The 23649-nt window shown below is 44.9% G+C and overlaps 1 protein-coding gene across 2 annotated transcripts in view; it reads right to left on the bottom strand.

Moving 5' to 3' along the window:
* Positions 1-5525: 5525 nt before the first annotated feature.
* The window catches only part of LOC138489378 (zinc finger protein 345-like), a 74975-nt gene continuing 56851 nt past the window's right edge, over positions 5526-23649 (bottom strand). For both annotated transcript variants that reach the window (XM_069617094.1, XM_069617093.1), the window contains exon 5: positions 5526-6970. In XM_069617094.1, coding sequence (XP_069473195.1) covers positions 5661-6970 — 1310 coding nt within the window. In that variant the 3' untranslated portion in view covers positions 5526-5660. The remainder of the gene's footprint in view (positions 6971-23649) is intronic.

Here is a 23649-nt window from a genome sequence, read left to right as displayed (position 1 = left end):
GACAGCAGTGAGGTGGCCCTAGTGTACTCTGTGTAGAGGGTGTTACGAACACTTGCAACTGGTGGTGTGGACGGTGTTCCCGAGATGCGTTTTTCCTTGGGTTTTGTAGGTTTAAGTTTTTTTTTACAGATCCCAACGCATTGGGATCTGTAGATCTTAATATATCTTCAGACAACGTGTAGCCTTTTTTTCCAAGAGATTTGTTGAATATTGCCCAGGTGGATGTGCGTTTTTTGTGCTTGTGTTCACCATGGAGTGAGTGTTCATGTGTGCCCCTGTCTACCGACTACTACTGGATGTCTTCAAGCATCTGGAACATAGCTGCCTTGGTCCTTGTCATCGGATGCAACAGCGCCGTGGGTGAACTGGATTCAGCCTCCATAGTGTAGGCCGCCCACCGTTTGGTGCGTCCCCTTGGGCATCTTGGTCTAAAAGAGCTTACATGATGCACAATGCTATTCAGAATGGTCACTGAGAAGACAGTGGCTACACACTCAATGAGTGTCTTTACACAGACATTTTTTATTACAGAAAATTACATTTAAATAGCGTCCTTTCCATATTGAAATGTAAACACAAATGTAGGTAAAGAACAGGCATGCTCTAAGAGAGGTATGTAAATGTTGACCCCCCCCCCCTCCGCCATTCTCCCTATTGTTAGGCTGAAGCCTGAAGTAGGCCGCAGCAAATCATCGAGAAGCTGAAGAATCCATCGAAGACTTCAGTCGATGCTAGATGAAACCGCTCTTCAAAAACATGCATCGAGGAAGCATCTGTCGAGAACGCGAGAAGTCTAACGATTATTTTTAATTAACAATATCAAAGTTGCGAAAGCTACAAAACTAATAGTGAACAACCACAACGGTGGAAAAATTTATCTGAGGGACCTTGCTGCATGAAGGACCATGGGTACAGTACATGTTGCACTAGGGGTAGTATTTCCAAACACGCCCAGTCAAAGTTCCTTTTTGAACTTCGAAAACAAGTCAAGCAATACTCTGCACCTACTGCTAGATGTCGGCCTATGCAAGCATGGGATTCTAACAAGACCCACAAGCCTTAAATATATTACAGGGAATGCGGTAGTGACCTTGTAGTTCTGGTTAAGGTGCTGAACTCATAGAACGAGCACTTTTCAAAACCTCACCCAACTTTGCAAAAAGAGTATATGGCCCCCTCAGAATGATTTTGTTAAGTTTGGTGCAGGTTTGTCAATGGGGGTGGGGCAAGTTATAGAGGGGGTCGCAAAATGTGTGGGATCCTCAGACGCATTTTGCATGCGCCTACAGCCCAAACCACTAGATGGATTTTCACCAAACTTGCACCAGGAACAGCTGCTTGGTCCCGAAAGCGGGCTTTGGTAAATTAATATGTCCAGTATTTATTTAATTTTTTAAATGGCCAAAATGTAGTTAAAAAAATAATTGCGATATCTGGGTCCAGTCTACGGACTCACTTCCTGATTCGGGGCACGCAGACGCCTCTGGACCAATCAGGGAGAGGCGCGGACATCGTATGCTCCCGCTGATTGGTTGGTTAAAAGCGCAGGTGCATCAAAACCTTTGAAATGGACGCCATGTTGGATTCACGAACATCGCCAGCAGTCTGCGGACATCGAGGCAAAAAAAAATACACTGTCAAACAAATTATCTGTGAGGGGTGAAGAGGATGGGACGTGGCCACAAAAAGCAACAAATCAGGTGTTTTTTCTTCTCCAATGTCTGTGCACATCTCAGATGTTCGGGGACCTTCCTTTATGTTTGCGAACATCTCAGATGTTAGAGGAGATCCATGCATATTTCTGCATTACAGGGTCGGTGAAAAGCAGTTTTTGGATGGTTTATAACTTAAGCGCCACTCAATGAAACGGCATGTTAATTTGCATGCAATATCAGTATACACCTGACCATGAATGGCTATGGTGCCGTTTTGCCAAGAGGGGGGCAAAATTAGAGGGTGTGGGAGGTTTACAAAATATTTGAAAGGTTTATAAATGTGGTGCTGTTAAGACAAATCTGCACAGAAGTTTGCAAATAGAATTTAGACCCAGATCTTAATGGTTTCGCAAAGTTTGGTGGGGTTTTGTCAAGAGGGGGGCAACATTAGAGGGGGCGGGCCTTAACATTTTTAGATGGCTTAGAACTTTGTTGCTGTTTGTAGACCAAACTTTGAACGTTTGTGCAAAGTCTGAATGGATTTTGTCAAGTGGGGGCTAAGTTATAAGATGTAGGTACAGAAAATAGTGAAATACCTTTGGTGACTGAGGTATAGTATGTGGCCATGACACAGACAATCTGGCTACTGGCCATGACCACAAGGGACCAGCAATGGGGTTAAAGTGGGCATGGCCACCAGTGACCGGCTATGTGGTAAAGTCTTTCGAAATAAGAATAGCTTTAAATGGGAAAATAAATCTGCTTGTGGCGACAGCCCGAAGTGCTGGGCAGGTTTGCAGCACACATTTGCAAGGAGCATCAGCAAGGACCACAAAGTATAGTTTTGCAAATATGTCCTGTGTGATAACTTTGGTGTCTGGGCAATGGGCCTGGCCCTCCGCAAGGACGCATGCCATGCAGCATGGCCGATGCCCTAGGATTAAATGGGGAAAAAATAAATGCCTGCTTACGGCTGAATCCCGAAGGGCTGGGCAGGATTGCAGCAAACATTCACGAAGAGCTTCATCAAGGACCTCAAAGCATGGTTTTGCAAATCTGTCCTGTGTTTTACTTTTTTTGAAAGTGTCAAAAGCAAGTACAAAAAACTGTGATATAACTTCGCTGCCTGTGCAGTGGGCCTGGCCCTCGGCAAGGACAAATCTCTACTCTGATGTTCTTATCGGGAAATGCGGCATGGGTGAAGCCATGCCCCATGGATCGTGCAGACTGGCCATGGCTACAAACCATGAGCACTGGCCATTGGTCACATCATGAAGGTATAGTGGACACTGAACTAGGATGCAGAGTAGGTGCAGTGGATAACGAGGAGGTTTGGTGGGGCTGGAGTTATGGTCAATCCTCATGCCTTAGGCAATTCAACCATGACTTGTATCCCCAGCTTGCGCTGTTGATAACTGCACATCAGTATTCGTTTCAAAAAATACGTTTCTTAAAGGAGGTTTAAAGTTCTTTCATATATGTTAAAAGAGGAATTATTAGCATACAGTGATGCAACTTCACGAAACATTTTCATTCATAAAAACCTATAACATTCACAGAAAAAGCTTTGTTAAAAAGGGATGTTATGGTTAAGTTGCACTAATAAAAACCTATGAAATTCTGTGATGGTTACAAGTAAAACTGAAACACCCCAGAAATGTGCCACTTACAGTAAGTTAAGCAACCATAACTTGTGCCACACTGCACTGCTAAGACTAAGGGCCTCATTACACGGTAGGCGGTAAGGGTTTACCGGCACCGGTATTTTACTGGTAAACCCTTACCGCCTTACTACGAGGTCCCTTTGCGGGTTGGAGAATTTAACGCCTGCTTTTTGCAGGCGTTAAAAACCAACCCGCAAAGGGACCAGGGATCTAATTACGGTACCGCAATTTGAGGCACCGTAATTAGCGCCTTCCCCATTCCCATAGAGCCCTATGGGGCAAGAATGGGGAAGGGCGAAGGGGGAATTACCGCCCCACCAACCTTGGAATAGGGCAGTAATTCCCCTTTCCACCAAGGCGGTGCTGGTATTTTACCGGCATGGACCAAGGTGCTAAGAGCACCTTGGTCCACCGCCATCCGTGTAATGAGGCCCTAACTCTCAGAAAATCAAAGATGACATCACATATGAAAATATGTTTGATGAAAAGTCCCTCCAAGGGGTTGTGTTTATAATGTTGGTAACAAGATGTTGGGGTGATCAGGAGACCTATCAAGAACTAAATCTATTAAAGAATGTACTCATCTAAAATCATTGTATTGGAGTGTTGTTGTTAATACAGAAACCTAATATATAAACATGGGCAATGACTGCAGCATGCACCATAAAAGTACAATATGTATAATCTAGTAATTTCAGAATGCTACTTTATCAGAACTTTGAGTAATGTTAAACATGTAATAACTAGCTAACAATTCAAGACTAACAACACTTGTGCTAGTACAAACAATACATCTGAAGAACCACAATGCATACTAATCAGAGGCACATACAGGGAAACTAAAGTAAGTAAGGAAGAAAGAAACAGCATCATCAGAAAATGTTAATAACATTGAACTTTATCTTCATGTATACAAATGAATTGTGTGTTTGAGGCCTGCTCATTTCCCCATGTATGTGCACCACGAGCTGAGACCAAACCCTAAGGGTACATATGACAAGGTTAACGTCTAGATATATAGCACCTTTTCAATTTTAATATTCTGACTTTCAGTGAACAAAACCACCTGGCCTATATATGTTAGTGAACAAAAACAAGTGGGCCAGATATGTGACGTCATCAGTGATGTCCTGGGTGTTTGTCTTAGCAGTGCACGGTTGTGGCGCGAGTTATGGTTGCTTAGCTTACCATAACTGGCAAATTTCTGGGGATTTTCGGTTTTACTTATAACCGTAACATCCCTTTAACAAAGTTACTTCATTTAATATACATACATACATACATACATACATACATACATACACACACACACACACACACACACAGAAAATTAAACCGGGTACAATAAAAAAAGGTTTAAAAAAAAATAATAATAATAGATCTGGCATGGCCTCTTTTTATAGACCACATGATGTCCGTTCTATAGTCTGCATGTGTTTAGAAGCTCTTCATAAGCCGTTATCACACCTACAATAATCAACACAACTTGTCTGTTTGCAACTCCTGGTATTTTGGAATGTTCACAGAGCACAGATTCATTGCAACTATCCATGAGCTTGTTTTAGTTGTACTTTTCTTCATGCTTGTTTGGCTCTTGGTCCTGGCGCTGGAACATTACAGGATGCACAGAGCTTAATGTGTGCATGTGTTGTGACCTGATATGTATGATGATCTAACATGAGAAACTCACCGGTCGTCAAAAAGTAAGAGGTGTTCCAAAGAGTGGGAAGGCAGAATCTGCATGGTTTGATTTCCCTATGCAATTAGTTAAAAATGGTGTGTCCATCCGAAAAACCGGTGCGGTCATGATTAATCTCATCTTTTGTTTTCAGTTCTCCTTTTCGCTGTGCCACTCATGATTTAATGGCTGCCATTATACTGTTTCTTTGTTACTTAACTGCATTTTCTACTATAATTGAGCCGTCACCTTTTCTGGAGGTCCTTTTTTAAATGTATTTTTAGCTACTTCGGTTGCTCCTTATTTAATTTGTTCCATTTACTTACAGGGTTAATATCTGCAAATGTATGTGCTTGCTTATGTAGATTTAATGATGATACACTGTCATCCTAAGAAAAGGACGTGTAATGCAAGCAGGGGCAGCCCCCTTTAAACTTCTGTCCAACACATGGGCTACAATCTTGAGCATCTTGGGCTGAAAGAGCTTACATGATGGTCACAGGGAAGACAGTGGCTACACACTCGGTGTCTTTCCACAAACATGTTTTATTACAAATAATGAAAATGGACTTTATTTGAACTCAGCTATGGTGGGATCATAAACTGGGCATACAGAGGACTAACCACAGCAGGCTATTAGTGAATTATGATGTTTCATCACTGTTACAAACACATGGGACCCGCCACCTCAGGTGAGATCTCTGTTTTCCGCTCAGGTGGAATGCCAGCTATCAAGGTGCTTACCGCACTACTATGGATTGTCCCAGAATGGATTTTTTGATGTTTTTGTAGAGTTACCTTCTGAGTGTAGCTTTTCCCGCACACAGTACACTGGTATGGTCTCTCCCCAGTATGGATTTTCTGATGCTGGTACAGATTTGCCCGCTCAGTAAAGCTTTTCCCACACTCGGTACACTGGAAAGGTCGCTCCCCGCTATGGATTTTCTGATGTTTGTTAAGATTACCCCTCTGTGTGAAGCTTTTCTCACACTCCGTACACTGGTATAGACGTTCCCCTGTGTGGGAGGTCTGATGTGCCCTCAGGTGTGATCTACTATTAAAGTGCTTTCCGCATTCCGTGCACTCATGAGGCTTCTCTCCAGTGTGAAGCCTCTGGTGGCTTGCCAGATTGGAAGCTGTTCGGAAGCTCCTCTTACACTCTGTGCACCCATAAGGCCTCTCCCCAGTGTGAATCCTCTGGTGTATTCTCAGATGAGAATAGGTCTGGAGGCGTTTCTTGCACACTGTGCATTCATAAGGCTTCTCCCCAGTATGAATGGTTTGATGGTTCCGCAGGGTTGAGAGATCCCTGAAGCTCCTCTCGCACTCTGTGCAGCCATAGGGCTTCTTGCCTGTGTGAATCATCTGGTGGATTTTCAGATGGTAAGCTGTTTGGAGGCGCTTCTTGCACTCTGTACATTCATAGGGCTTCTCCCCTGTATGGCTTCTTTGATGGTTGATCAGAACCGAGGCATGAACGAAGCGCTTCTTGCATTCTGTACATTCATATGGCCTTTCTCCTGCATGAATCCTCCGATGGGTAATCAGATCTGATCTTTGCGTGAAGCTTTTCTTGCAGTCCATACAGTGGAATAGTCGCAAAATATTATGAATTTTCTGATGCTCGTAAAGAGATGTGCTCCGAGAGAATGTTTTCTCACACTCTGTACACTGGTATGGTCGCTCCCCGGTATGGATCTTCTCATGCTGGCTCAGATTTGACCTCTTAGTGAACATTTTCCCACACTCTGTACATTCATAGCGTTTCTGGCTCTTGTGAAATCTTTTGTCTGGGTTTATACTGGGCTCTTTCGTTTCTTCAAAAAGCTCTTTGCTGCAGGGAGAGGCTGTCTCCTTCATGTGGGTCTTCATATGCATCAGGAGCTGGGATTCATCAATAAAGCTCTGATCACAGCACGTGCACCTTCCAGGATTCATCTGCAGGCTCTCCATTTTAGAAATGGCTCGGTTTCCTGTTGAAAGAAGCAAAGGTACAGTCATTTTGTCAAGTCTTCATACAGCTTAAACAAGAGGCATGGTGTAGAACTGTGAACTGTTCCCATGTCCCAAAAATACACCCGGTGAGAGGAAGTTTGAATCCTATCCAAAAGTTTACATTCGACCCCCAATAATCAGGATAGCAATATATAATCTAAAATACAAACTATGTATAAAAAAAAGGTTTTTTTGGTATTCCCACATGTATGTATATTTTTGTTAGGCAAAACAATGCCATGAAAAATAACTTCAAATGTGCATTATTGCAACAAACGGTAAACATAATGGGCAACAGCATAGAAGAATAACTATCTTGGCCGTATATACATCAAAGGGCGCACTACAAATGAAGATATATCCATGCAGAGGGCAAATGTTTGGCAGCTTAAAAATAGCCTTTTAGTTCCTTTTAAAAAGAACCTTAGAGTTGACATTGCTCGGGTGCCTTGGGAGAGAATCCCACAAGGCCAGTCCGGCAGCGTGTAAGGTTTTTCACCCAGCTGCACCTTGTTACACCACCCCACACCACCTGAGGCTTAGGATACAAACCTTATCTAAGGGCTCTGCAGGGAGCTGAAACCATAACATTTGCCACCAAGGAGCAGAAACGTGAATCATGTTCCAGTCAAGGTCAGCAACCCAGGTATGAATATGCAGGCTCAAACAGACAACAAAGAATGCTCCAGTTGGTCGACCCACAGACTTTAGTGCAAGAATCATTCTGACTGCCCAGTTTTTCACTGCACCAAAGCTTTCGCTGAAGGAGCTGCATAGAAATATTTAGGCTGACAGGACAAAAGAACAGCACACAAAAAAAGTAAAGGGTAAAGTATACTTTCGGGGAGATTTCAGCAATAAAATAAAAATATTAAAAATGAGCACAAACTTAATGGAACTGTATCCAGTCCCGGCTCTACATTGCACTGCATTGTGGGAGGACAAGGGAGACTTCAGTACAAACCCTCCTTTCACTGGCCGAATTACTTGTTTTGTTTGATCACAAAAAATGCCCTGGATAACATTTAATACAATAGGAAGAGGGTGGACTATACTGCATATTGCCATCTCACTATCCAAACTCATTTGACGGGTCCAACTTTGCATAACAAAGCAGGTGGAATTCCGGAATGAGTTCAGGAACATTGAAATGGAGCTAAAGGTACACTGTATATGATGAAGTTCCAATTTTGAGGTTGGGGCATGGGGAAGAGCGGGATGCCTGGAGACCACAAGCTACTGTATGTCACCCACAAAGTTGGTATACAGCAGAACTCAGGATTACCATGAAATAGAGAATCGTAAAAAAAAAAAAGAAAGAAAGAAAAGGTTAAAGCCGGCAATGAACCCCTTAAAAAGGAAGGGACACGCTGTCAGAAACCCTAGGACATGCACAGAACTTCAGCCAGCACTACACATAATGAACAGACAGGAGCACAAACCAGGCTTACACCGCAGGAGACATAAGAAGCAACAAGGGGATACTCCATTTGGATTTACGAAGTGGAAACCTAGCTAGCATATGAGGTAGGAGGGAAGGGACAATGTGGTACAGGCTGTCCCAGCCATGGCCGCAGGATATGATGTAAGAACGTAAAAAGCACAGGTGGCACCTACGTTTGACTGACTGAATAGTAAGGTCTTCATTTCCTTACTGACTGCAAGAGCATTGAGGTGGTTCAGACTGCAGCCGAGATGGTCTACCAGTAGGCAAAGCATAGCAAAAGAAGGCCAGTGTCGTCTCTAGTCTAGCAATGTCTTGTGGGAGCTCAACCTCCTGAGCTGCAGAGTTGTGCAGCTAGGTAAGCAGGTGTGCAAGCAAAGGTTGCCTTATTGGTGATGCATGCAGTCCTAAAGAGTATTCTGGCTAAGATGGGAAGCGTGTGCAGTTCCCTTAGCATGGGAGTGATATGGTCACATGTCTCGTTTCCAGAAAGGATTGCCCGACACGCCACGTCATGCCTCCTAATTGTAGCCAGGTGTGTCGCCGGAACGGCAGTGAAGAGGGAGTTTTTCCCATCGATAGGGGACATTCCCAGTGCCTAAACTGTTTCAGAAGTCCTCGAGAGGAAGACATGTTTTTTTCTTCTTTCTTCCAGAGAAGGGTTCGGTGGTACCAGGCATTTTAGGCCTTTTTATTGATGGGTTTTCAGGAGTGTGCACTTTCTATAATGAACCAGAGCGAGTTTGAGATGTGAGGCTTTAAGGGGCGGATCATTTAACCACAGTTATTAATAACCCATTACAGTTGAATTATATCCAGCTTTGAAGGGTGACCAAGTAGAAGGAATTCCACCTTTGTGGGAATGAGCTTCAGGTATGTGCTTGCCACCCAGACTTTAAGGCCTTTAGGTAGAATTGAGAGTCATCCACGTATTTGTGGTGTGAGATGTCAGAGAACGGATGTTAATGTCTCATGTATAGAGTAAAGATCTCAATGAAAGGAGAGTACTGCGCCTAATGGGACTACACAGGTGACCGGGCAGCGGTCTGACTGCGGTGATCCATCTGGACGCCTTGGTGGTTGCTTGTGAGGCAAGATGCAAACCAGTTGAGAACTGTGCCCAAGAAGCCTGATCTGTTGGTGAGCAAGCTGGTCATTGTGGGTGGTCAACTGGGTCTAAAGCATCAGAGGGGCCAGGAAGGACCAGGACACACAAGTGGCTTTGGACAGGATTTCAAGATTGTCATCTATGACCTGGATGGTGGCTGTTTCCATGCTACATTTTGGTCTAAACCCAGATTGGTAATCACAGAGCAAGCCATGATGGTTAATTTGATTACGGGTTGGCTGACAGCTGCATGCTCGAGGATTTGTCAGTGAATCGGAGGCTAATGATCCACTCGGGGCAAGGTGGTATTTTAGGGTGTCTGGAAAGAGGACTCTGAGACATTTACTATATCAAAAGAGGTTCGTTATGGATGCGGTCACCTTGAGCTGCTTTGGGATGGCAACCTAGAGGGCAAAGTCTTTGTATACGAGTGGTGTATGTGATGTAAGCATGTTAACACCATCCTGGGGCGGAGAAGTCAGATCAGGTTTGAATAGTGTAATGTCGGAAAAAGAGCCGGGGCAACTGGTTGTGGGTACCAATAGGCTGATGATGTTAACAGCATTTCATTTTTCCAAAGACTGGGATTTTTTATCAAGTAGAGAGTTTTAGCAGTGTATGACAGCGGAGAAGAGAACAGTTGGAGGCTGTATGATAGCTAATGAGTAAAATGTGGTTTTGACTCTGATGAGGACACTGGTGCATACTGCGTGAGGCCTTGAGGTCAAGGAAGAGTTTGTTCCTTTGCGTTTTACACTAGAGTTTTTCAATGGACCAGATGGGGCACCTTTTTGTTGGTTAGTTGTTCTGTGGACCAAGGAGGCACAGGGTTAACCTCAATGTGATGTCGTTTCAAGGGGGTATGTGCATAAACCAGCTGGTTTAAGGGGAGGTGGGGTTGGCTAGAGTCCCAGCACTTCCCCTAGGACAGTGGGATTCAATTTATTTTTGGCCTGGGCCCTCCCTTGAGCAAAATGTGGGAAGGATGCGGCCCCCCAGAAATCCCAAAAGGACAGTAAGTCCAAATGGCTATGAACGATCGCGTGCCGTCACCGCACCCAACCCCCAGTATAGTCCCTGGGCTCCCCCACCTGCGCTCATCAGTCTCTGGACTCCTTCATCCCACTCCTACCCAGTACATGGGCTCTCCCCACTATGCTCACACCACTATCCCATGCTCCCACCACAGGGTATCAGGTAATATCCCCATATATATGGTCGCCTTAAATAATATCGCCGGAAAAAGGTTGCAGCAATATTATATGCGTGACCATATATATGGGGACAGGGGCAAAACAAAAATGTTTAAAAAAAAATGTGGGGGTTGCGGGGGTGTCCCCCGCATGTTCCATGCAATAATGTCGCCACAAAAAACGGCCATTTTTCAGCGATATTTTTGCATGGCGAGATTTTTGTGGCGACATTATTACATGGAACCCACCACAGTCCCTAGGCTCCCTCACCCTGCTCCCAGGGCCAGTTGCAGCTGGTGACGTTTTTAAGTGGCAGGGCATATGCAATAGCAACCGTGCATAGCGGGGGGGCCTGAACCAATCAAGGGGAGTTCGGGGTTCCCCTCCCCAGGAATTTTTTAAAAAATAATGGTTTCAAAGGTTGCTTTTTAGAGCATACTTAAAAAAAAAAAAATGGGTAAAAGCCAAACAGTTTGCATTTGGCGTTGGAGGCCCAGGGCACAGGCATGATATTATACTGGACATCTATGATAGATGCCCAGTAAAAAGACATCATCCCTGTCCCCTGGCTCCCACAGTGCCTAACACAATCAACATGTGTGTGTATATAAGGCGCTGGGGAGCCAAGCGCCCCCCCTCAAGATAAGATTTTGAGGTGGGAGTATTTTACGCATACTTTTAGTTTTCTCCTCTGCAAGAGAGTAAAACGTATCCAACACATACTATCGAATAGTATATTTTAAAGCGCAATATGCAGAGAGGTGATGGAAGTCTTTCTTGAAAATAACAGCTTCAAAGTTTTACTGCGTTTGTTCCAAGTACATTTTTCTGAACAAATACAGTAAAACTTTAACACTGCCAGTTTCAGGGAAAGGCTTCCCTCGCCTCTCTGCCTAACAAAATGCAAGTGCGCACACCCAGGGGTGCACCGAGGCTAAAATGTAGGCGGGGGCTAACCCTTCAAATGTTGGGAGGGGCACCAACTTCAGAGACGGTGGAGGAGTGGCAAACTTACTTGTGTGGGGGCATCTAAATACATTACTCATTGTAATGAGACTATTCCAGTGCAGATTCAATGTTACAATCAGTTAACTCTCTCAATTTAAGTCTGAAACACCCACTTCTTGCAGATCCTGAAGGCCCTAGAAAGTGTGAAAATGGCAGATGGAATGCAATGAAAGATTCAATATCATAGCATAACAGGACAGTGTGGGGCAGTTCTCCGGACGGCCCACGCAACTTCAACAGTGGCTGAATCCACCTGTTATTGATGTTCAAGCGTCTGCATCACCTGGACGTCACACAGTGGCTGAATCCACCTGTTATTGATGTTCAAGAGTCTGCATCACCTGGACGATTTGCAGATTCCACTTGTGAGGCTGCTAGGTCAGACTCATTGTAATTGCCCGACCTTTGAAGAGATTTACTGCACTGTTAAAGTCAGCTGTAAATGCACAGGACTGTGTGACTAATTGTGCTGTGTGGTGTTGCAGAGCTATGAATGGGTTTGCTAGGGTCACACTTAGCGGTCTGGTTAATGGCCCTGCTTCTATCAGTGAAGATGGATAAATCATATTCAACTCAATGTTAATGTTAAAGGCTATTTATACTGTGCACTATCACCACGGGAGTGTTCCCCTGGCGCTCTGGCGGATCTGAATGGAAAAAGGGTAGGACGGGTTAGTAGGCTTGAGTGTGAAATGTGCAAGAGAGCTGTCATGTGCTGTTAGGAGCTTCAGTTCGGTTAATACTGTTCGCTGTGCTGTGTAGACATCACACAGGTCCCACCACCCAGAAGCTGTATTTCCAGTGTCTGCTAGAGACAGCACTAATATGTGAGGGACATGGACAATTGCGCAGGCTACTTTAGCCGCTGCAGAGCCCTGTCATTTATTCCATAGCTCTAAACATGCTTAGTGTGCTCCTTAAACGGAAGATAGTCCATGAAGAACACTTTTTAGAGAGTTAGGTCTGCTTGGGGGATGATCCCGTTAAAGAGTACCCGAAAGATTGGGCTTTTGTCGAGACAAAATTAGCATACCACATCCAAAATAAAAACATGTTATGTCCCTTCTCCATGGATCGAACATGAGTGGTAGCAGTTAACCCCGTTCAGATTCAGCCAAATAAATCAAGGGCCATGCATGACATTGTTGGTACTTCCGTTTCAGGCCAGTCCCCATCCCCAATCAAACTCACCCGACAGAACCTGTGCGTTTTGAAGAATTGATTTAAAAAAGAAACCGCTTGCAGCGATTCCTGTGCTAAGCACATGCCTTTTCCACCATGCCCAAAAGTGTGTCTCCTACTCCTATTACAGTAATATGGCACAGCAGTTCACATAACGGAGCAGGACGATTTGGCGCGGCCAGTTCGGTGCAGGAGACATTTGGGTGCGCCCATTTTGGCAAGCCCAGTTCGGCGCTGGGACGTTCCGCCGCAGGGATCTTTTGGCACAAGGGAAACAATTGAAAGGTTGATCTTTTTTTCAAGAATAACAATAAAAATTAAAACAAATAAAGTGCCGTTTCTGTGTACAATGAACACGTTTGCTGCTGCAAATATGCCACCCGGAGTCACTGCTTTCTGTGGAAATGCTGACTCGATCTATGCCTGCATTTCACCCCACAATTAGACTGACCCAATACTCGTACCATGTATGTCTCACACTTGTCGCATTACTCATTCTTGGATCATTGCGATTGCTTTTCCATTTGTAAATGTACAGCAACCTTCCTGCACAATGCACATTATGATGAGACAAAGGAAACAGTATTGGCCACCCGGCGAACGCACCGCAAGTCATTTCATGAACCGTGACAGGGGCGAACAAAATTGGATATTTCAGCTTTGAGCAATTATGGTGTAAGAGAGGGGTCATTATCCAGTTGATTTTGCGCATTCGGAGGATCACGCAGGTTTCTTAAAATCTTTTAAAGCACGAGTACGCAGAGGGAAATAGATTACTTTACCCCCACGCGCAGGGTGCCTAGGACTGGGCACGAGAGGCTGGCCCTGGGCCCTGCTCTGTAATTACAGATCATTAAATGGCCTCATCAGGTGTCCTCACCACTCTGCAATGTGCCTCGCCCCCAGGAATGCGAGGCGCCAGCCCCCGCACTGAGGAACCGGCTGTGCGGCCACCGACAAGCGAGAACAAATACCAGAAGTTAACAGGGTTAATTTCCCCATACTGACATACGTAACAGGGTTAATTTCCCCTCTTAGACACGTTGCAGCATCTGTCGGGAAGGTGTCCTAGTCCCTCCCGCCCCCACCTTTGGTCCCATTTTAAGCATTTATACAAATAGCTATACTGTGCCAACAGACAGCTCAGACGGATAAGGCACATTTTATAGAGAACTCCGGTCACATGTTCAGCTTACTGCAAAAGAGCCGTCGGCGTGGTCATGCCTCTGCTGTAAAGCGCTCCATCTTCAAATAACAAATACATAGTATTGTGGGTTAATGTGTCTGCTGCCAGTTACAATCCTAGTAAGATAGCTGCCTGGGTGCAGCCCTTCGGCAAAGATGCCTGTGTAAGCTGCAGGTCACATGTTGTTCCAAATGTACTAAAGTAGTCCAATCAGGAAATGTGCCAGTCCAGAGATCCATCTACAGCTTGTGGAGTTAAGGCTCCAGTTACAGTAGACATCTCAGGGGAGTCCTTTGTCCTCCGCCAATAGCTAGGACTAACCTGCAGCAGGTCTCACGAAACTTGTGAAGCCAGATAGCCCAGCAGGTACATGTGCCTGCATCTGAGTTCTGTATAGAGCTCAAGGGAAAGAGTTAATTCCTGGCAGTGCTGACGTCATTTTACAAAGTTGCAAAGCACATCGAGTTGGGTAATAACACCTATTATCTAAAGTGCAATGGGTGCTGTGCACTGTCTGCAGTTTACTCTAGCCCAGTAAACCGCATCTGCCTGTGGGTCCTGTGCTTGATGAGGCACCTATTGCGATTGGCTAACATTGGGCTCCAAGGATGCATCTTAATCCTGACCTGCTGACGCTGCCTAGGCTATTCCACTAGCGGTACCCACATTTATTCAAGGCACCTCGATCCTAAGACGCTGGGACCTGCACAGAGCTCACTTGATGCACCCCGGTCCAGCCGTATCTCTCGACACCCCTTCCCAGTCAGAAGCATTGCGGCGAGCGCTGCATTCTGTCTGCAACCTCCTCAAAGCACCACAGGCATGGTGCCGCCCCTACGCACAGGGCTCCATCTATGTTCCTTACCCAGGACTATCTCCACCCCTCTCCATTAAAAACCTGTGACCCACACAGGGATCGCATCAGTCTACATCATCCATGACATACCCCAGCCTTCTCTATTCCAACACTGAAACCCGCACATGGCTCTACTGACGCACCTCACCCATGACCGGAGTCAGTCCTGTCTACTCCAAGAATGGGACCCTCACATGGCTCCACTGATGTCCCTTGTCCATGACACATCCAGCCCTACCTATTAAAACTTTGGGACCTGTGCAGTCCCACCCCTGCCGAATCCAACAGGGCTGGAACTGCCATTTAAAATATTGCAAGAAAATGGGGCGAGGGAAATATAGAAGGGAAAAGCAGACGGTGACAACGGGAAAAAGATAAAGAGGAAGAACAAAGTTTAAACCAAATCCACACGCACAATTCTATTCAAATGCAACACGTTAACGGGCACAGTATCTGTCAACGTGCTGCATTTAAAAAGAATAATGCCAAAAAGGGGTGTACCGTTCATACAAAGCTAGCATTTGCAAATATGTGCTCCAGCGCCATCTACTGGAAAGAAAGAATAGGGGAATTCTCAAAAAAGTACTGTGGCCAGCCTGCGTAAATGGTACGAAAATAGAAATGAAATGTGGCGTTTTTACATTATGTTACTGCGTGAAAAGCCCAAATACGCTACTTATCTGGAGTCTCTGAGTCAGTGTCTCTCTCTCTCTCTCTCCCTCTCCCCCTCTCCCCCTCTCTCCCTCTTCCCCTCTTCTCCTCTTCCCCTCTTCCCCTCTTCCCCTCCCCCCCCAGAAATTAACATAGTACCGCCCCGGTCCTGAAGTTTCCGGGAAGCAAGAGCTTTCTAGTTTCTGCACATGCATGCAGGGCTCTACACCATTGGTTCTGAAACACCCCGCTCCAGGCGGCTCTGTCCACATGTGTGAGGAGGCACAGGAGCTGCCCCTCACACATACAGATGTGCAGTTCCCCAGCCAGCATTTCCAATGAGCTATACAAGGCTGGCGAAGCAAAACCGGGGTAGCTGAGCTGTCAAAGAGAAACAGTGTTTCCCCTTGACAGTTCAGCCAGCCCAGGAGCACTCCCTCAGCTGGAAAAAGCAGCTGAGGGAGTGCTCAGTGTTTCACTTGGCTGGCTGCTCCATAATGGGTAAGGGGGCCACTGGATCAACGCCCCCTCCCCTATTATGGATGAGCTGCCAGGCTCGGACTGGCCTTTAGGGCAATAGGGCAATGCTCGAGCCAAAAATGCAAAATGCTAACGTGGCCCCATTTTTTTTGGTCAACATGGACCCCTTTTCTGATCAATGTGGGCCAGTTTGATGAGTTTCTTCACTATGCAGCTCGTAGTTTTGGCCATGGTTGCTGAATAAATATTCTTTAGTTATCACAATTTGCTTACATTTTACCAAAATACACCCCCTTGCGTACTACTCAAACAGTCTGCCACTATAGGAATGAATAGTCATTTGCAACTGTGGGCCACTTTTTCATTGGTGCCCGAAACAGTTTTATGCTGCAGTCCGGCCATGTGAGCCGCCCATGCCCATTTCCTCCATTTAAAAAAAATAAAGGTAAAAAAAATATATATATATGTTATTTCAGGCTGGTGTCACACACCCCCACCCCCAATTTGAAGACCTCTGCCCTAGGAAGTCCTTAATGAATAGCTTGAGGACATGGTGGGCTTACCCTGTCACTTGTTGGGAGAGAGGGTATGTGTAAGGATGACGGGAATGGTTGCATGGTCTGTCCAGTCCAGTGGGAGAGGGTTAAGAGACTATCAGGTGGGATGCCAAAGTCAAGGACAGGACAGTTTCCTCTGATGCACATTGGGTTTAGTCTCACCAGCAAGGCAACCACAACCCTTGTGGAAAAACTTAAACCTCAGGAGGTACACACGCCTCTAGTAACTAGAATATTGCTAGGCTGAAACTAAACCGGGAAGACCCGGAAACAGTTCTCCTGCTATGCACTGGAATACTGGAAACACATCCCAGTGTTAAGCAGAACTGCTCCAAATCTCCTGCAGATGAGGAAAACATGGAGAACCCTGGTCTCCAGGGCACTTCTAGTGTGGCATAGCCAACTCTGTTCCCAATTCTATCACTGATCCGAACCTATTGTAAACTGCCCTCCTGCTTCTTGGACTCTTGTACAATTAGGTTTGTTCTCTATAAAACAAATACAAATTAGCACGTGTTGTTCCAGGTCCGGTGAATGCATGCGAAGACGAGGCAACAAGAAATCTAAGGTCAAGGGACAAACAGGTAAACAGCTAGTGGTGAACTTATCTAACCCCCCTATCTAAGAGTCAATTAGCAGTCCTCAATCTGGGTTTATCATTTTCTTCATCCCAAAATGCCACACACTTAGAAGAGAGAACTAACCTACTCAGATTGCTAAGAAAGATGAGACTCAAAATATTTTTTGACTTACAGCCCCTCACTGAACATCACATTTGACTACTTCGAGATGAACCAAAAAGTACATTTGAACCCTAAATTACCAACATGGCCTTGAGACTCTGAAAATAAGATGCTCTCTGATATGAAAAATATTAAAACCTCTAAATAGAACATCAAAAAACAACTAAATCAACTGATCAAGGATCTTGCAGACGACTACACTCTCACTCACACCAGCGGATAAAGGAGTAGCCATAGTGATTATGGACACTGGTTTTTACAACTCACAATTTATGACACTACTTAACAATACCAACTGCACCTATGTACCGATTGAAGATGACCCTACAGCCATGATAACTACACTTATTCAAACCACATTGGAGACATTTTTGGAGAATGGATGGATTAACCGGAAAACCCTCAGATTCCTCACTAAAGAAAATCCCATCACTCCCGTCTTCTACGGGCTACCGAAAATTCTAAAGAACCTATGTACCCCTCCATTAAGACCCATAGTGGCAGGGACAGGCTGCATCTTTGACCCCCCTCACCATTTATGCAGATCACGTTCTTCAACCAATAGATCAAAAGACAAGCACCCGCCTGAGAGACATGACAGACTTTTTGAACAGTCTGAAGGACATACAAGTTCTACGATCGGAGGACTTCCTGGCATCATTTGATGTCCAAAGCTTGTACACATCGATTCCTCATGAAAGGGGCCTTTAGGCCCTAGAATGATCTTTATTAAGGGATGACAATTTCAGGGCAGCAAAGGTTTTCACGCTGGAACTCACCAAAATCAGTCTACACAACAACCTCTTCAGGTTTGACAATCAGTTCTATTTACAAGCAGCTGGCACATCCATGGGATCAGCCATGGCACCGGCATATGCAAATTTGTACATGCATCATTTAAATACACTATCTATTCTGAATCCCCCGCATTGGGGTCCGAATTTAGTTACCTGGAAAAGGTATATTGATGATATGTTCATAATCTGAAGAGGTGTTTGGACGACTTTTTGCTGTTTCTTAATTCAATCAATGATCGCATAGCAATGATACTATGGAAGCCGGACTCCCTAAACTCCATTATCTTGATGTAGAACTTGAACTCCAAGAAGGAAAATTGATAACTAGTCTCTTTCACAAATCCACAGATGTCAATAACAATCTTCATTATCTTAATCATCATCCCAGACACCTCAAGCCCAATCTTCCAGTTAGTTAAGTTTCTTCGGGCAAAGCCGATTATCTCAGAGGACATTACACTTGAACTTGAAAATGAGAAGAGTGCACGTTGTGAATACTCACAAGGCAAAGTAGGATTGTCCTCTTTTCCTTCCCCCCAACCCCCATACTGCTCTTAAACATTGTGTTTTTTATGTATTTCAATGCATTAACCACTCCTGCTCCCTCCCTTGCCCTGTGGGCGCTTTGAAACAGTATTTTCTTATATTAGTACCCGGCGAGGGCGCAATCAGAATGAAAGAGCCATTCTGATTGGCCCTCGCCGAGTCATTACCAGGCCGGGAATCCCTCTGTCGGGACTTCACGGCCTTTGTCCCCGGTGGGGGGCGTGGCAGCCCCTCAGCCAATGAGGATGCTCGAAGCGGGGCCATCCCCGTTCTGAGCCTCCCCACGGCTGATGAGAGGCTACCTTCGTCCGCCGCCGGGTACAGAGGTAAGGCTTTTTTTTTCCCTCCCTTTCCTCTCTCCTCCCACTTCCCTGCCCTCCCCACCCCACCCCACTTACCTTCTATGCCTTGGTCCCCGGCAGGGGACAATGGCAGCCTCCTGCCATGTGGAGACTCGGAGCAGGGCCATCCCCGCTCAGAGCCTCCACACGGCAGGAGGCTTCCCTCGTCCCTCGCAGGGGATGCAGGTACGTTTTTTTTTTTTGTTAACTTTTTTCACCTTCCCACTCCCGCCCTCCCAACCCCGCTTACCTTCGTTTTGATCCTTTTTCGGGAGCGGACGCGCTGGGAACACTTGTGTTCCCAGCGCGTCCGCTCCCGATGGCCGCCAGGGAAAGGGAAAACTGAAACTGACTCAGTTTTCCCTTTCCCGACGGCCATTTTCTTGATCATTATTTTTTTCTATCCCGAAACACTGCAGTGTTTCGGGACAGAAGAAAAAAATGCTTTTAGTGCCCCGGTCACGCAGATAATGCGGGCCGGGGTACTAATAGCAATATGACCCTCACGGCGGGGGTATTACCGACTCAGGTAATGCCCCGGGGCCTTACCTGCGTCGGTAATGCCCCCGCCGCGAGGGTCATTTTGCTTGAGTATAAGCACCTAACGAGCAAACCATAAAATAAATAAATGCAAATGATAACTGACCATTGAAAAAGGCATGGAAAATCAAAGGTCAGAATTTGGCACGGTGTGCTCCACTGTTCAGCCCTGAGAAGCCGTCTGCTGTTTTGGTATTCATGGACTGTACGATTCCCATCACTGTATTTACTGTACATGTTGGCAGGCCCATTCTGCATTACTGGTAATGACAGGATGTCCAATCTTGTTTTTTTTGTTAACTGCCACTATGCACCAATGTGTTTTTCTTCTCTTTCTCCACTGCAGAATTGTAACGGCCAGGCGCAACACTAACCATAGTGACGCAGTAAGCTCGTCGTTACAATGATCATTGTTTGAATGACATGTTCTTCTCTTCTCTCATCCCTTTCCAAAACACTCCTGCTCTTGTCCTTGTGGTGCATTGCATCCTTTGACACTCATTTACAAAAATACGTCACAAAAAGGAGTAAAAATTATGTATGAACGATTACACAGGCTCTTATAATTTTAAAGTAATTTGCAGGTGGAGCTGGCACACTGCCCCCTTCCGCTCAGCCTGCCACATACACATGCTTTACCGCAAACCATTTGATTTCGATAGCAGTAAAGCACTGGATTCCTATAGAATACAACAGCTTTATCAGATGCAAAAAACTGGAAGATTTGGGGAATCCATCTAAATCACGCCTACCAAGCCTACCTGTACAGACATTTACACATTTAATCTTGGGCCGCCACATTTTCTGTGCATTTAATGCATCTTGTGTAGCACACAATTGGACAAAAGGGCCACAGGGCATGCAAGTGCACTTGTTGGCAGTGTGTTAGAAGGCCATCAAGGTCCTTCTGGATGAATTGGAAGAAACACCATCCCTCCTATCTAAAACAGAAACCAAGACCGCGCCCGCTTGGCTCCCTTTTCACAGAGCCTGTGTGCAGGTCTAGTCCTTCTCAAGATGCCGGCAATCACCTTCCCCATTCCTATATTGTTCCTGCAGAGGAATGGGTAGGTGCGTTGCTACTTTGCTCCGCTTCGTAATTGCCAAGGCGTTTCCTCGCCTTGTTACTTATTGCCTTTATTGCTATCCTTCCTCTTTATTTCGAATTCATTCCTTCTTCGATCAGATTTTGCCCCGACTGGTTTTTATTTATATTTTTCCCTTCTTCGCTCTCCGCAATTTTTTCCCCCTTTTTATCTCGTTTCTTTCCTTGTCTTCATTCGTCCTTACCTCCTTCTTTCCGCGGTTCTGCAGTCTCTTTCCTAAGCCGCAAACCGCATTGCGCTACGGTGCCGCTGCATTATCTTCACAGCATTGTTCTTGCTGCGGCTTTCTGTTGCCATTCCGGCATCAGTCCTCTGCCGCCTCGGTAACGTGCTTGCTTACGGTGCTACAACAGAAACTCCATTCAAGTGTGCAGTCACTTCTGGAATACGGCTGTCACATAACTTCTATACCACAGAGAAGACACCTACTGCAACGCTTCCAATCAAGACCACCTCTCTGTGATGTTTCGGGGTTTCTGCAAAGAGCCCAGGTACTGGCCTCTGAGCATCTTGTGGGAGACATTCCTATCACTCCAACCCAGCAAAAGGATGAAACCCTCATTGAACAGCTGAATCTACAGAAAAAACACCAACATGAGTACATTTCTCATTGATATCTTGAAACCGTGATACAGTGGCCTCCATGCAATTACCCATCTTGGAACACGAGAGGGTTCACGCATTTAATGAATTTGACATTGACCTACAAAAGGTTATTGTAATTTGCCTTCAAGAAACGTGGTTATGTGAGGCTCCAACAAGAGACTGCTTCGTAACCCACTTGAACGCAGCAGTGAAAAATCAAAAGTGTCGTTCTTACTCGGGCCTCTTGATGTTAGTAAAAATAAATCCTTGGTGGACGACATTGAAAACTTTTAATCCAAACCCCTTTATTCAAGGGATTATTTTACAATCACTGCATACAGAAGTGGCTGAGCGCCAACATCTGCTGATTATAAATGGATATTGGAATCCTCAAAAAATCAGCACTCTGTCCTTTATAAAGGCGATCACTATCCTTATGGATAATGCCCTAATAGCATTCAGAAACGTATCTATCGTCTGTTGTGGTTATCTAAACTGTACATGGTTTAAATTTGACAGAGAGAAATTTAAATGTACCCTTAAATGAGAACGAGGTCACCACCCGTGGTCATGCTTGGATGACAGCCCTAACGCATCGCAATTGCCAAATGGTAAATGGAAATGTCAAAAGGTGACCAACCGCTGATATTAACTTGGCACCGTGCAGATTCACAACAAATCTTAAGACCATTTCTGGTCCTGCCTCAATCTCAAATGAAATTGACAGTGCTAAATGGGAGGATCACTTTGCTCATATATATCGGAAACCTCCAAAAGAACTATGTGGCTTATCAGTGAATAATGAGGTACTCTGGGAGGTTAAAATTGCTTTGTCTGATATTGAGAATGCCATCAAGAAGTTAAAGAACTCTCATGCTGCTGGCCCCGATCTAATCACTAATGTGATGTTGAAAAAACATGCTCCACAATGGGCAGTCTTTATTGAGGCCATGTTTACGACGATCTATTTGACAAAACAAATACCCGAATCGTGGCACGAGGCAATAGTCGTTCCAATATACAAGAAGGGCAGTCAGGGTGATCCTACCAACTATCGCCCAATTGCCCTACTTGATACAATTGGAAAGATTTTGGGCTCTTTTCTGTGTCAAAAACTGGCCCACTGGGCATGTAACGCCAAGAATCGCGATATCCGCCAAACTGGTTTCACAGCAGGAGTAGGAGTAAACATGCTCATCGTAAATATACTAAAGCTTGAAACCTTAAAGGCTAAGAAGAAATTGTACTTGGCTTTTATAGACATGCGCCAAGGTTTTGATAAAATAAATCGTGGATTTCTTTGGAAGAAGCTGATGCATTGGAATTGCCCGCTATCAATTCTAGAACCGGTGCAAGCTCTCCACACCGGGACATCAATTCGGGTTCAACTAAATACCCAAGGAGATCTATCAAATAAAATGTCCACTAACAGAGGCGTTAAAAAAGGATGCCCATTGGCGGCTGAGCTATTCAAGCTCTTCATTTCAGACTTGCCCAAGTACTTGGATCAAGTTAACTGCTTTCCCCCCAAACTTAACACACAAATTAAATGCATAACATATGTGGATGACCTTGTTTTGATCGATCGTACGCCGATTGGGTTACAGCGGCTACTGAAGAAACTACATGAGTACTTGGATTGCAACGACCTGGAATTAAATGTTGAAAAAACAAAAATAATGGCTATCGGGTCGTCAGGGACCCGGAAAGATAAAGCTTTCAAATGGAAAATCGACAATGAAATCTTGAATCCAGTAAATTGCATACGTTATCTTGGAGTAATGTTTAATAATTCTGTAAACAAACATCATTGGAGGCTAGATTTAGCAGCCCGTATGACACAATTTGGAATTCAAGGTGCAAAGATCAACAGAGAGTATGGGAAATTCAGTTTATTACCTGTCATCATATTTTACTCTCAAAAGGTAGTCCCTGCGATAATCTTTGGAGCAGAGGCAGGATGGAATTTGGACCCGCACTTCTGGCACAAACTTGAAGCAAAAATTTGGCGGCGTGTTCTGAGTTTACCATCTTATGTCTTATGTCTCAGTGACAGCCATACGCTATGAAATATCATTGAATTCTTTACATACAACTGTAATTTGGAAATCACTAACTGCATTGCGAAAAATGTGGGTAACTCCTTTAATTCCAGCATATAAAATCTTTGCACCAAACTCTGAAGAAAGTAGCAAAAATGTGCTAGTTGGGTGGAAGATGATTTTGGCAAACCATCTTCTAAAGGCCGACATAAAGCTTGAAGAATTGATCCATCTCCCTCACTGCGTTAAAAAGAAATTTGAAGCCTGGTCCTGGATCAGCAATTCAGAACAA

Source organism: Ambystoma mexicanum, chromosome 9 (genome assembly GCF_040938575.1).
Source record: "Ambystoma mexicanum isolate Mex_15411 chromosome 9, UKY_AmexF1_1, whole genome shotgun sequence".
In the NCBI taxonomy this organism is placed as follows: Eukaryota; Metazoa; Chordata; class Amphibia; order Caudata; family Ambystomatidae; genus Ambystoma; species Ambystoma mexicanum.
The sequence above is the reverse complement of the archived record's forward strand: the minus strand, read 5'-3'. Positions and strand labels throughout refer to the sequence as shown.